The sequence below is a fragment of the Bactrocera oleae genome, chromosome 4 (genome assembly GCF_042242935.1).
Source record: "Bactrocera oleae isolate idBacOlea1 chromosome 4, idBacOlea1, whole genome shotgun sequence".
Taxonomy (NCBI): Eukaryota; Metazoa; Arthropoda; class Insecta; order Diptera; family Tephritidae; genus Bactrocera; species Bactrocera oleae.
Genome location: NC_091538.1, coordinates 18,414,268 through 18,427,523, shown reverse-complemented (window position 1 = coordinate 18,427,523; position 13,256 = coordinate 18,414,268). Strand labels below are relative to the sequence as shown.

Genomic DNA, 13,256 nt, shown 5'->3' with positions numbered 1-13,256 from the left:
AAAACAGTGTGCGCAAGCCAGCTTGCACAAACTTGCAGCAAAATCGCTATTTCTATCAAATTTTAAATTTCCAACAGACCTATAGAAAGTACAGCAAGTTTCTGTCCAAAAAAAAAATAAATAAGTGGCGCCACAAGTGTATACATTGTTACTAAATCAGTTGCAGCTATAAAGCTGTCACGGGCGCATATATATTGTAACGGATTTCTCGATAAATCGTCTACCTGAAACTCACTCTTGAGTTCGATCACTGGATTGTTAAATAAAGGTCCCAATTTAATGGCTACACACTTATCTTTATTTCTAATTCCAACAACTTAACACTTATTGCTCGTTATTTGAGCTTACAACTTCTTGCTTATGTCTCAATTGTTCTTATCACGACAACACTCTAACTAGAACTGTGTTTGCTGCACAATCCGTCAGCCCTTATATAGTAAATCTGAAACAAAACATTGCTTCTAGAACATTCTGGCAACTACGTATTCGCTAACTAGATGCTTCTGGCAGGTTATCGTTGATTCGATTTTATTCTATCATCCGTGTTCATCACAATATATATATTGATACTTTTGTATATTTGCGGCTTTAAACAGTCAATTTATTGGTGGGCTATTAATTTCAATTCGACAATATATTCTTTAGTCTTAACTAATCAATTAACAATATGAAATAACTACAATTGAACCCAGATTTTTCAAAAATATAGGGCAACGCACCCGATCAGCTGATTTTGAATTGTCAAATTTGACAAATGCTATTTTGTGCCGTTTTGCTGCTACTACAGAATACTAAGTAATTGGAAAAGAGGTTTTAGCTTCTATAAAATTTTATAGATTCTTTAAAAGTGAGTTTGCAATTTAAAGTATCAACGCGGTATACCATTAAGTGGCAATTCTAAAAATAATATTACACTTTGCGATTGTTTTCATATTATTACAAATGCCAACAGCTATTAAAATTATATAACCTTGCGGTCAATATTGTACGACCCGCGAGTTTTTAATAAAATTTCAAATAGAAATATTGTTGTAGATTTATCTCCCGTTGTAGCAATAAACAATTATGGGCGGACACGGTCACAGTGAACCCTATAAAGTGCCACATCCATCAATATACAAAGTGGAAAATATTCCTAAGTTACGCGAAGTGCAAGAAGCGCTAGCCCGTCAGGGTTTAAAGGATCCATGGTTGAGGTAAATTTTGGTTAACAATACTAATAATAATAATAAGTCACGCTTATCTAATTTTAGGAATGAAGTGTGGCGTTATGAGCCCAGCAAAATGGGCACACATGCTAGTCGTGCACGCGCTTTCTTCTTGCGTGGTCTATTGTGGGGTTCAATTGCTGCTGCCATACACATTGGTTGCGAATATGCTTTTAGTTCGAAAGATGATCACGGTCATGGACATGGCGATGGTGAACACTCTGAAGGCGGGCATCATTAAAAACTCCTTTGCGTGGAACATTCGTCGTTATTGCTACTTTTAAATAAAGCAAACAATTACCGAATTTGTCATTATCCGTGATTGCACAAAAGTAGCGTGTTAATCAAACCAAATACAGCGTTTAGGATAATTTAAAGGTTGTATTTTGTTTTATTTTGGTTTCTGTTTTCTACTTACTGAAATGCATCGGTTTTAAAGTTTAATTAATAGTTCTATTGGGTAATTAGTTCTGATCCTATTTATATGATAACGTGTACAATTTAAGCAATACGAGGTTTGAGTTCGTCGTAACAAGAACGGAGGAAGATTTGTGGTTTTTTGCCTGGATTGAAGTACTCATGGCCCTATAAACCAAATCAGATATAGTATAAACAAAACATCCGCTGAGTAAAATTTGTAATTACCTTCGACCAATCATAGCCAACCGCATAAGCGAATATTTGCCCATTATTATTGAAAGCACACTTTGTAATCGATTGATCCATTGTCTCTGAAGATTTAAGTTTTGTACGCGCATCTTTATCCCAGAAGCTGAAAGTGCCATCTGAGCCCACAGTTACCAAAGTACCATGCACCGGATGGAAGGCTATATCATTCACAGCAAAAATGTCCTGATAACCGGCAGTACCAGTTGTGCGATGGCACTTAAAAGTGAAATTATCTTTTGGATTCACTGGATTTACATACTGGATTGCAACACGACCTTCAATACTTCCAAGCGCATAACCTTCAATTATATAAATAAGGTTTAAAATGATGTTGAGCAATTTAAATATACATGTTTACCTGTCGGTGCTTTTTTCTTATCTCTAAAAATTGATATTGTTCGATGTTGATATTTCAGCGGGCTGTCTTGTCGTTTAAACTCAGTCGGTGTGTTTTCCAGTGAATAAACAATTAGACCCCTATTAGCAGTACCAACAACAGCCATTGGATAATCTACATCGGCACAGTAACAGCGTTCCGGTAAATTAATTGCCATTAGTGGATTGGGTGTACGAGTATCCCAAAACTAAAACGAAATTCCAAACATAAATAAATATTAGCAATGTCGAATAAAAGCTCGTTTGAAATAATTACCTTTAAAGTTTTATCCCACGAACCAGTCATTAAACAACTATAATTTGAACCTTTTATCCAGTGACATGTCTTTACGGGTGCATCATGTGCCGCTACCTGTACTACTTGGTCGGAGGCTAAATCCCACATTTTTACTTGTTTGTCACAGGATGCCATATAAACTTTTGTACCGTCGTCAGACCAACATACATCTAACACTGGTCCTCCCATTGTTTTCATTGACTTTGGAACAGTTTTACCTGTCTGCTCCACCTCCCAACAACGTACGCTGCTATCCCAGCTACCAGCTATGAGAAAGTTCTGCGGTATCGTGCTGGGACTGAATTCCATTGCGGATACGGAATCATCCGGTGGCATTGTTACTTCGAAGTCATTCATGCGATTTGTAGAAGGTGCAGCGGCGGTCGCACCAATGGTTTGCTGACCGAACATATTGTGTTTCTTACTTAAAACAAATTGGCGGCAACAAATTGATTCAACTTTCAGTCGTCAGTCGGTTTAATTTACAAGTGCTGTATATTTTACAATATTTATACAACAAAGTCTAAATCTATAGTCACTATTACTGATTATACACAAATTCAGCCAATAATTAGAAAATTGGCAAAAAATCGCAATGTTTCGAAATTCAATCAAAAAAACCACGCACAGGGGCTTGTTGCCGGCTGTCAAAAGTAGAGTGTTACCGGACTTGTTAGTTGAATAAATTTTAAACTATTTCAAGCATTAATGCAGAAATGTACTGAGTACATAATTACTTGCAATTTAAAAAATTTTATAGTTCTTTCAGTTAATGATAATTGTTACAATAATTGTTACGTAGCACAACTTAAATTAAAGTATATCAAAAGTTTTACACGCAGCCGTTGTACATACAGAGAATGTAGATTATACCAGAGAATGTAGATATTTCTTTGACACTCCATTTTTCATGACATTCCGAAAATCGGCATGAAAGCAAGTGTTTTTTAGCGAATGCAGCGTATTGTCACGAATGGTATTCAAATTAAATAATAAGCATTACTAATTTGTGGTAGGTATTATTTATAGTTTCAAATATATATTACTGTACAAACACTTATTTCTGCAGTGACTTACTTATTTGGTGTATATCTATATTTGCATTCTACATTCATAATCAAGTCAAAGTGTGTTCTTGACAATGTTGCGTACCTTTGCAACCACCGCTGGACGACTATCACAACAACACCATCAATCATTGTTGCTCAGGAATGGCCGTCAGTTAATACAGCAAAGCCGCACCAAAGCATCGACACCTATGAATACAATAATAATGTTTGTGCCGCAACAGGAAGCGTGGATCGTAGAGCGTATGGGTCGGTTTCATAGAATTATGGAACCCGGCCTTAATATATTAGTGCCCTTTATTGATAAAATTAAGTATGTTCAAAGTCTGAAGGAAATAGCAATAGATGTACCCAAACAGAGTGCCATCACTTCGGACAATGTGACCTTGAGCATAGATGGCGTTTTGTACTTGCGAATCACTGATCCTTATCGCGCTTCATATGGCGTTGAAGATCCAGAATTTGCGATAACACAACTGGCGCAAACCACTATGCGTTCCGAGTTGGGTAAGATGTCACTAGATAAGATCTTTCGTGAGCGTGAATCTCTCAATGTAAGCATAGTGGACTCGATTAACAAAGCAAGTGAGGCGTGGGGTATTGCATGCTTACGTTACGAAATTCGTGATATTCGTTTGCCATCACGTGTACATGAAGCTATGCAAATGCAGGTGGAGGCAGAACGACGTAAGCGTGCTGCTATTCTGGAGTCAGAAGGCAGTCGCGAAGCCGAAATCAATATTGCTGAAGGTAAAAGAAAATCACGTATACTTGCTTCCGAAGCTGAAAGACAGGAGCAAATTAATAAAGCGAGCGGTGAAGCGGCCGCTATGTTAGCTGTTGCCGATGCACGTGCCCGCGGTCTCCAGACTGTTGCTAAAGCATTACAAGATTTGGATGGCAAAAATGCTGCCTCTCTCACTTTGGCTGAGCAGTATATTGATGCGTTTAGAAATTTAGCGAAAACAAATAACACACTCATACTGCCATCGAATCCCAGCGATGTAACAGCACTCGTCACACAAGCTTTAAGTGTTTATCAAACGATTTCAAATAATAACATTGGAAATGTAAAGAATTTGCGTAGTGTAGATGATATTGTGGATAATAGTATTGATGAGCATAAATGTAAACAGGATAAAAAAATGGAAATTGAATAATTTGCGAAACGATAAAGTGAACAATGAATTGGAATAAAATTTCAATTTATAAATCATATTGTTACATGCATTTGTTTTCCTACGGTTGCATTCAAATAAATTCCTTATATTTATTTGAATATAATTAAGTAAAAATGAAGTTTGGATTATTGAGTTAATTAGAAAAACAATTTTGTTTTATTCTTCATAATTTCGGATTGAAACCGTAAACTGGAGTTGATGAAAAGATGTTTAATGGATCAGAAATTACCTAAGCAATCTGTTTTTATTAGATTCCCATAGGTAAACTCAAAAAATATTCGCATAGTAAAATTTAATCAATCTACAACAGTACTTTTTTCCTAACAGAACTGTGGTTTGGGTTCAGGTTTGAGTCATCGCTAAATGTGATGAATAAAAATCGAATAACGTAAAGTACATTATGATGGTGTTCACACTCGGATTCCTTTATTGCTTATTATCGATTAAATATCTTTGCTGCCGCTTTCGCCCTAAAACTTGTGTTTTCATCCATGTAAAGTCTGTCAAACGAAATTACAATGAAAATCAGCTTTCGCAGAAAACTACTTGAAACCTCACATTCCACTCATTTTAATCGGTGCCTGCTCTAGTTTAGTCGATATTATTGGAAGTGATATTTTGTTATCCGTTAATTGTTACACAATAATAAAATATCTTATTGTGCTGTCAAAATAATAATAATAAGCAGAAATTTAAAAAATTAAATTCATGGAGCGAAAGTAGAGAAGCGTCGCTAATTGAAATGTGGCAAACAAAAATCTGTGCTCTTCGCGGGTCAAGGAAAAATAGCCATATCCTGGAGAAAATAGCAGTGAAGATGTAGCAACAAGGTGTGATATGTACAGCGGCAGAAATCAAAAATGTATAATTTGTGACAAAGATCATCAGCGCTAATAATATCGCCAACTGAGCCTTCATCATTGACCACGTCATCACCAAGCCGTTAGAAAAGTGCGAATCTGAAAATAAAAAACGGAATCATCTCCAAAATTTATTACTGAAAAAATTTGATAAAATAGAGAAAATCAAGATTTTAACGAAACAAGCAAAAACAAAAAAATAAAGATAACAGAAAAATTAGATGTAAACGACAATAAAAAAACACAACTGAAGGAATAGAATGTTAAAGACACAAAATATTCCTTGACTATAAAAAAATAAAATAATATGTTTTCTTTCTGAGATATTCAGCGCCTTAAATTAGTTCAGCCTTATAAAGTACACTTAAGATGATGTACACATTGTGATACAATGTACACATGTATTTACCAAAATATGTACAAAGTGCTGTCCGTATCGATTCTTCATTAATTGTGTCGTCAAATGCATACATGACTCGAATTTTGGCGTCTATTCTCCAACTCTTCCATTTAGCGTTTTACCTCGAAACCAGTCACCAATTCTGTTATGATTTCTCTAGTTAATTGCCACTTTTTGAAACAGGATGGTTGCAGTAGTCTCCAGATTTCGTTGCAAATACATTGTTCGACTCCGAAGATATTAGCGATACTCCGCAGATAAGCCTAATATTATATATATAGCAAATATTACTATAACCACTCTTTTCTCGACCCGAATAGCTTTTCGGAAGTTCATATCAGTTTTTTGTAGAGGCCGTAGAATGTCGCATAATTTCTTAAATGAACTTCGGTTCATACGAAACTTTTCTCAAAAAAATGCAGATCCATTGGGTTAGAAATCGTGTTCCTAAAAATGCTGCTTCCGTTGATAGAATTAATAATATTTAATTGAAACTTTTGCATCAGTAGAAACCAATACAAACTTTTGTCCAACACGATTTATTCGGCATCACAAGGTCCTTTATTATATTTAGTGATTGAAAACACACAATGTCGGTCAGAACGTTTGATTCTACAATCCACAAATTGTGTTTCAAGATGGTTTCAATGACTGACTGAACATAGTATTACTGTTTTGCCTCATTAGTGTTATTTTACTTATCGTTAAGAATTATTGAAACGAAATCAATTCCCATCCAAACTTTATAGAAGTAAAGTGCAGTAAAGCATTAACTATTTCTCTTTAATTTTGCCAAATGAGTAATCTTAATATAGAAATCTGAAAAAATTTTATGACTTCTAAATTTCTTCAAATAAACTTATCTATTAGAATATATGTATGTATGTATGTATGTTTGTTTAGCACCTTAATTTTAAGCACAGAAATCGCAAATTATTTAAATATTCAATTATAATAAAATTAGCATCTGATGCTTTTAATTAAGTCGAAAAATATCAGATTTATTTCCCACTTTCGTGGTACAATGAACTTATGAAGGTTGAAATACTATACCTAACAACATAATTTTTATAATATTACTATAAGTAGGTATAAACTTTAAATGGCTAGAATAATAAAATAATTATTTTACAACTTTATTTAATAATGTAAAAAATTTACAAAGTCTTATCGTGAATGCATGTATGCATGTATTTTCGCACGATAGCTACGCTTAGTGAATTTGAAAACAAAATAGAAAAACAAATAATAAAGTTTAAAAATAAAGAATAATTTATCTAAATATTTAAATTACTCAAAGACCAATTAGCACTACTATACATTTGTAAACATTTACATATATTTAATACATGTATACATACATATGCATTCGCTTTCGCTCATCAGTACACTCATACATACTTATATAAAATAAATAAAGGCAACGAAATTAAAATCCCCGAACATTTTTTGAATCGCACCTGAGTTTTGTGACCTCGTCGACGCACAGTGAGACGAATTCGAACAAAATACTAAATTTTAGTAGAATAAATTATTTATTCCCGTCACACGGGATAATTGCACTCCTTCGGAATTTACTTTACTTCTATATATTAAAATATTTATATTAGCAACAAAGTTTTTTCATAAAATTGTTGTAATTACTGATTTTGAATCAACTAATGATCACAACATCCCACTGAGTGGGCCTGTTGGCGTCTTGTCTTGTTGTTGGGTGTTGTGTGTGTTAAGGTGTTTTATTATGTCCATGTTTAGATTAAGTAATGAAAGAGTTGCTAGTGAAATTATTTATGTAAATTTTAAAATAACTTTTTATTATAAATTATCTCTTTCCTGCTCTTCTGTAGTCATTTTAGTTACTTCCATCTATCTGATGCAATAGTGACCCCACTGAAATAATGCTAATCTACATGCATGCACTTAGTTGAACGCACAATTATTTGGTACTTTTTTCGTTTTGAGTTAACTGTTGTAGCTAAAGTTAAAGGTAAAGTAGACATTCAAAATCTTGGTACATTTTTTATGAAAGTAGGTCGAGAATGCAAAACGCATGTAAATAACTTGCTATGATTAAGACGTCCTCACTAAAGCAGAGCGGTATGTCAGTAAAATTCACAGAATTTGAAATTGATAAATTGCTAATATGCGGTAAATTTTTTCCAAACAAAAAAAGATAATAAATAATATGAAAGGAAGGGCATAAGCAAACAATGTGTGTTAAAGGAAACGTAAAGAAGGTATAATGTTAATATTATCGACCGGAATCCACTACTTAGCCACCATAACATTTTTTGAGTATAAACTTTGGCGAAAAAAAGTACCAAAGGCCGGAAATTGCATGATTTTACAAGAGTCATATACCTGTGGTAGTGTTGTAATTGGTTCGAATTTTGCCAAACTATAACAGACAATGACCTGTCAAAACAGAAATAAAAAAGTAAGGAAGGGTTAAGTTCGTGTGTAACCGAACATTTAAAATATTGAGATGATGTGGAAGAAGTCAACCAGAGCATGGGGATTCATTATATTAAGAATATGAGGTTTATACCAAAGTTTACCCCAAATTCTTACATATTTAGCGGTAAATCATTATCTAGCGGACGGTTTAAAGTCAGGTGGAAAGGAAAACACTATACAGGGTATATTGAGGCCAGAGAAAGGTTTGAGCTTGTTTTATTAACCTTTGACATTGTCGAGAACATATTTCCAAGCAATTTAATAAATAAATAACTCACACGCTGACCTACATATTCGGTATAAAGTTTGTAAAAATAACAAAAATCATATTATATACATATGGAGATAGGGGTAGTATTGACCCTCTTTCATCTATTTTTGGTATTACTACACATTGCAAACTCTCTCTGAGGTCTATGGTATTAGGAGTAAAGTCAACCGGATGTTTGAAAATCCTGATATTAGTTAGTTATATGGGGGCTAGGGCAAGTTTTTAACCAATCCATTTTAGGCACACAGATGTACCGTTATTAGAAAAATACATCCTCATCCTTCTAACGCAAGACACAATTTTATTAAGACATCTCACATATAAATCGATATATGCGCTGCGAAGTCAGCCGGAAGCTCGAAAATATATCTATTATGTATATGGGAACTAAGAAAAGTATTGACTCATTTTTGATATGCATACATAATCTTATTAGGAAAGATTCTCTCCGAATTCCAATCATATATCTCATACATTGAACGATAATTTCGGTAAAAAGTCAACCATAGACACTGGGATTTGAGATGACATATCTTGAACGCACTCTTTTTGCAAAATGTTATTTCAATATTTTCATCAGTGCTTGATTTGTATGCTGGAAAGTTAAAAAATCAGATGGAATTTAAACTTGTGTTATATAGGAAGTATGTGTGGTTTCGATTTCGCCCATTTGCGCATTGTAACATAGGCATGTCAGGATAATGTTACTTACCAAACGTGGTTGAAATCGGTCAAGTAGATCTCGAGAGTTGAGTTTTCATCTAAAGGTCGGCGGTGCCAATTGTCCAATTTTTGTATTTTCTTCTATCAAGCTTAATTGTACCATCCTATGTGTAAAATACAAAGTCTGTGACTTGTTTATTTAATAAGTTATCGCCTTTTAGTAGTTATAATCAAAACCGTTGTATATTATATCTTGTATCTTATTGTGGAGCTTAGTTATGGCAATTTATTGGTTTTCGATTAATAGCGTTTTGTGGGTATGGTAGTCGTCCGATTACGTCCATTTACAGTACCAATATTCTGCCAAGGTGCCAAGAAACATATTTACCACGTTTCATCAAGATATCTAAATACTCAAGTTACAGCTTGTACAGACGCACAGACGGACGGATAGACAGTCATCCGGATTTCAACTCGTCTCTTCGTTCTAATCATTTATGTAGACATAACCCTATATCTAACTCCAAGAGTCTGAGGTGATATTAACAACCATGAGGTAAACAAAACTATTATACTCTGTAGCAACATGTTGCAAGAGTATAAAAAGTAAATAATCTAACGCAAGTAACAACGCCTACCAAAAACAAAACACATGCGATATCGGTCATGCTATCAAACTTTTGCCTATTCTTAAATTTTGTTCAAATGAGTGTTGGATTGAAGGTTGAGAACAATGATGCTAGCAAAAAAATTGTTATTTCTGTGAGCAATTCTAACATCGGAGAGCTACTAATTTATTCATACATTCCAATGAAGAGAAGAATGACAAGCCCACAAAAGAATTCCTTAATATTCCCTCACTATAATTTATGTACTAAAAAAACCATTTACGGAAGTCATCAATAACATCGGACGGTGTACTTTCCATATGCTTTTGTGGATTCTATGCAAACTTTCCTATGAATGTTATTCCTCTGTAGTAGATTTAGACTGGGTTCTAGTTTCAGTACGACATTAAAACTATTTACGGTCGCTCCGTTGGAGCTAATTTAACACTAGAATTACGAAGATTTACGATATACCTATTTCAAATAGGTCTCCCTCTCTCTTTGAAAATTAGAAGAGTAAGAACAATTTGATCTATAATATTATTCTATACACAAATTTAATAAATATCATGACATTATCGGAAAATATTAAATAGGATAAAGAGCAAATGGTATAAATAAAAGATGCAACCGGTCATTTTGACCGGTTCGTAGTTCTAGTGTTAATGACGCAGTAGACCTTTGGAAACAGATGTTAGGCAGAGGCGGGTGCGGATTTAAATATATTTATCTATATGAAGAGAACCCTGGAATAGGTGCAATGGAATAGCTGTATTATTTGGTAGTTCATCACGAAAAGGCTGACGCCTGAACATTAACAAATCGTTTAACTTTATTACGAAAATTCCCGTTCTGTAAATAATGTGTTTCGCACGCTTCGCTCAATTTATGGTCAACATAATCGGCCTACTGAGTAAACTATTCGCAACACCATCCTCCATCTTGAGACCCAGCATTCATTATTGCATATTATTCGACCAAATAGACCAGCACGCTGTGAAGAAAATATAGCAGCCATTGCTGAGAATGTACACGAAGACCGTGGAGAGTCGATTCGGCGCCATTTGCAGCAACTCGGAATGACGTGTGGAACGACTTGGCACATTTTACGTCGAGATTTTAAATTGAAAGCGTACAAAATACAGCTTGTGCAAGAACTGAAGCCGCTCGACCTTCCCAAGCACATCGTTTCGCTCTATGGGCTCTTGAAAAATTCAAAGAAGATCCGACGTTTTCGAACCAAATTTTGTTCAGTGATGAGGCCCATTTCAAAGAGGATGTAAATAACCAAAATTGCCGCATTTCGGACGAAGAGCTGAGATGAGTTTCAAGAGCTGCCATTTCATCCAGAAAAAACAACGGTTTGGTGTAGTTTGTGGGCCGGTGGAATCTTCGGCCCGTATTTTTTTAATAATGATGCCAGTGAGACCGTAACCCTCAATGGCGACCGTTATCGGGCTATGCTAACCGACGACGGTTGATGCCTGAAATTAAGGTCGTGATCTCCGCGATATTTGGTTTCAACAAGATGGCGCCACTTCCCACACATCGCATCAATCAATAGGTTTATTGAGGGAACACTTTGGTGAGCAGATAATTTCACATTTTAAGCCGGTCGATTGGCCACCATGATCGTGTAATATCACACCGCTAGAATTTTTCCTGTGGGGATATGTAAAGTCTAAAGTCTATGCGGACATGCCCGCATCAATTCAGCCCTTCCAGCAAAACATCACGCATGTCATTTGCCAGTTACCAGTCGAAATGCTCGAACGAGTCATCGAAAATTGGATTTAACGGATGGACCATCTGAGACGTAGCCGTGGCCAACATTTGAAAGAGATAATCTTTCAAAAATAAATGCTAAAGAATGTTAATAATTCTCTCAATCATATTTGAATTTTCTGTGTTCACATTCAAGTGAATTACGATGCTTTGCTTACAGCCAGTCTGCTCAGCGTTCATACTCGGTCTTGTTACAGGAATTGGGCTCGATCGGCTGTGCGACCCAGAAGAGAAGCATACACCAATGGTACAGTAATCGACAGTACTTACATCGAAATCTATGTATACACTGAAAGTTCAAAGTGTGAAATAGGAACAGGAGCAGACCTTTTCGGTAGTAATCCATACACAGAAATGTCTTCAAACTGAAAGACTACAATTCAGTCTTCCAGGTCAAGACTGTTAGACTAACAGAAAGCGTTAAGTGAACTTTTGTGAATTGAAAAGCAACATCTGGGTGCCCAGTCATATACATAGGTATAGAAGGAAATGAAAAGGCGAACGAGTGCCGCACCAGAATGCTGATGACCATTATTAAAGGCTAGATCATTAGCTAGGGTGGAAAAACTCAGAAATTTCATTACATCCATCCAGTTGCTAAAAGGCGTTTAATTGAGTATCATTTGAGAACACAAGAGCCTGATAATGGCTTAAGTCCGGCCGCTATCGTCCCCCAATTTTTTGACTGATTATTTTAGAGTTGTTTTTCATGTATCTTTTGGCTATCCCAATTCGGTTATCTAATATCACTTATTGAAAAAATTACTTACGAAAATGATCTTCACTACTACACTATACTATCAACAGTCTATAAATGTTTTAGAGAGCAACTGAATAATTTCATTCAAAAGTGTTGTGCCCCGTACACATTTGAAACAATTATGGTGTGAATTACGCTTGTTAAACTGTTAAAAATAGTTTCATTAAAAAATTAATGGTATTTCGAAGATTTCCGTTGTATGTTAAAATAAGTAAAATAGGGGAATTTTTACAATGGCAATTCATGGCTTTTAACTACTTACAGATAATTCTTTATTTGTTGAAGGAAATGGGCATACTCGTAGGCACAAAACAATATATGCACATATACCTAAGTATACATATGTACATCTAAGTAAGCAGTGAATATATGCACAACCACATATGTACATATACATATATAAATGTATAGATGTATACCATATTTTTATAGATAAATTAGTCATTTTATAATTAAATGTCTCAAAAACGTGTGCATAAAGGGATATCGACGATTAATTGCGAAACATGTTCAATGCCAGCACATTTCTATCATCATTGAATATAGTAAAGACGATGGATTATTCGATTGACATGAATTTTATTTATCCGAAAGATCTCGTTGCATTCGTGGACGTTCAATTTTCGACGACCTTTTCTAACATTTGTGGCCGTA

General features: G+C 34.9%; 3 protein-coding genes across 4 annotated transcripts; 2 read left to right on the top strand and 1 right to left on the bottom strand.

Annotated features, from left to right (window-relative positions):
- Positions 1-760: 760 nt before the first annotated feature.
- Positions 761-3,213, bottom strand: Rae1 (ribonucleic acid export 1). The gene is made up of 4 exons (XM_014233139.3): positions 2,530-3,213; positions 2,236-2,461; positions 1,854-2,176; positions 761-1,793 (listed from the first exon to the last, which is right to left on the bottom strand). Exons 1-4 carry the CDS (start codon positions 2,959-2,961, stop codon positions 1,710-1,712), a joined length of 1,065 nt encoding a protein of 354 aa, XP_014088614.1. The 5' UTR covers positions 2,962-3,213; the 3' UTR covers positions 761-1,709.
- On the top strand, positions 1,060-1,585 carry ND-B12 (NADH dehydrogenase [ubiquinone] 1 beta subcomplex subunit 3). The gene is made up of 2 exons (XM_014233141.3): positions 1,060-1,196; positions 1,254-1,585. Exons 1-2 carry the CDS (start codon positions 1,066-1,068, stop codon positions 1,447-1,449), a joined length of 327 nt encoding a protein of 108 aa, XP_014088616.2. The 5' UTR covers positions 1,060-1,065; the 3' UTR covers positions 1,450-1,585.
- Positions 3,214-3,411: 198 nt separating the features above from the next.
- On the top strand, positions 3,412-4,841 carry Stoml2 (stomatin like 2). Of its 2 annotated transcripts, none has more exons than XM_014233137.3 (2): positions 3,412-3,562; positions 3,620-4,841. In XM_014233137.3, exon 2 carries the CDS (start codon positions 3,692-3,694, stop codon positions 4,775-4,777), a length of 1,086 nt encoding a protein of 361 aa, XP_014088612.2. In that variant the 5' UTR covers positions 3,412-3,562; positions 3,620-3,691; the 3' UTR covers positions 4,778-4,841. The 2 variants fall into 2 exon arrangements, with proteins under 2 accessions (XP_014088612.2, XP_014088613.2); XM_014233138.3 differs by having other exon boundaries at positions 3,458-3,562; positions 3,673-4,841.
- Positions 4,842-13,256: the final 8,415 nt, after the last annotated feature.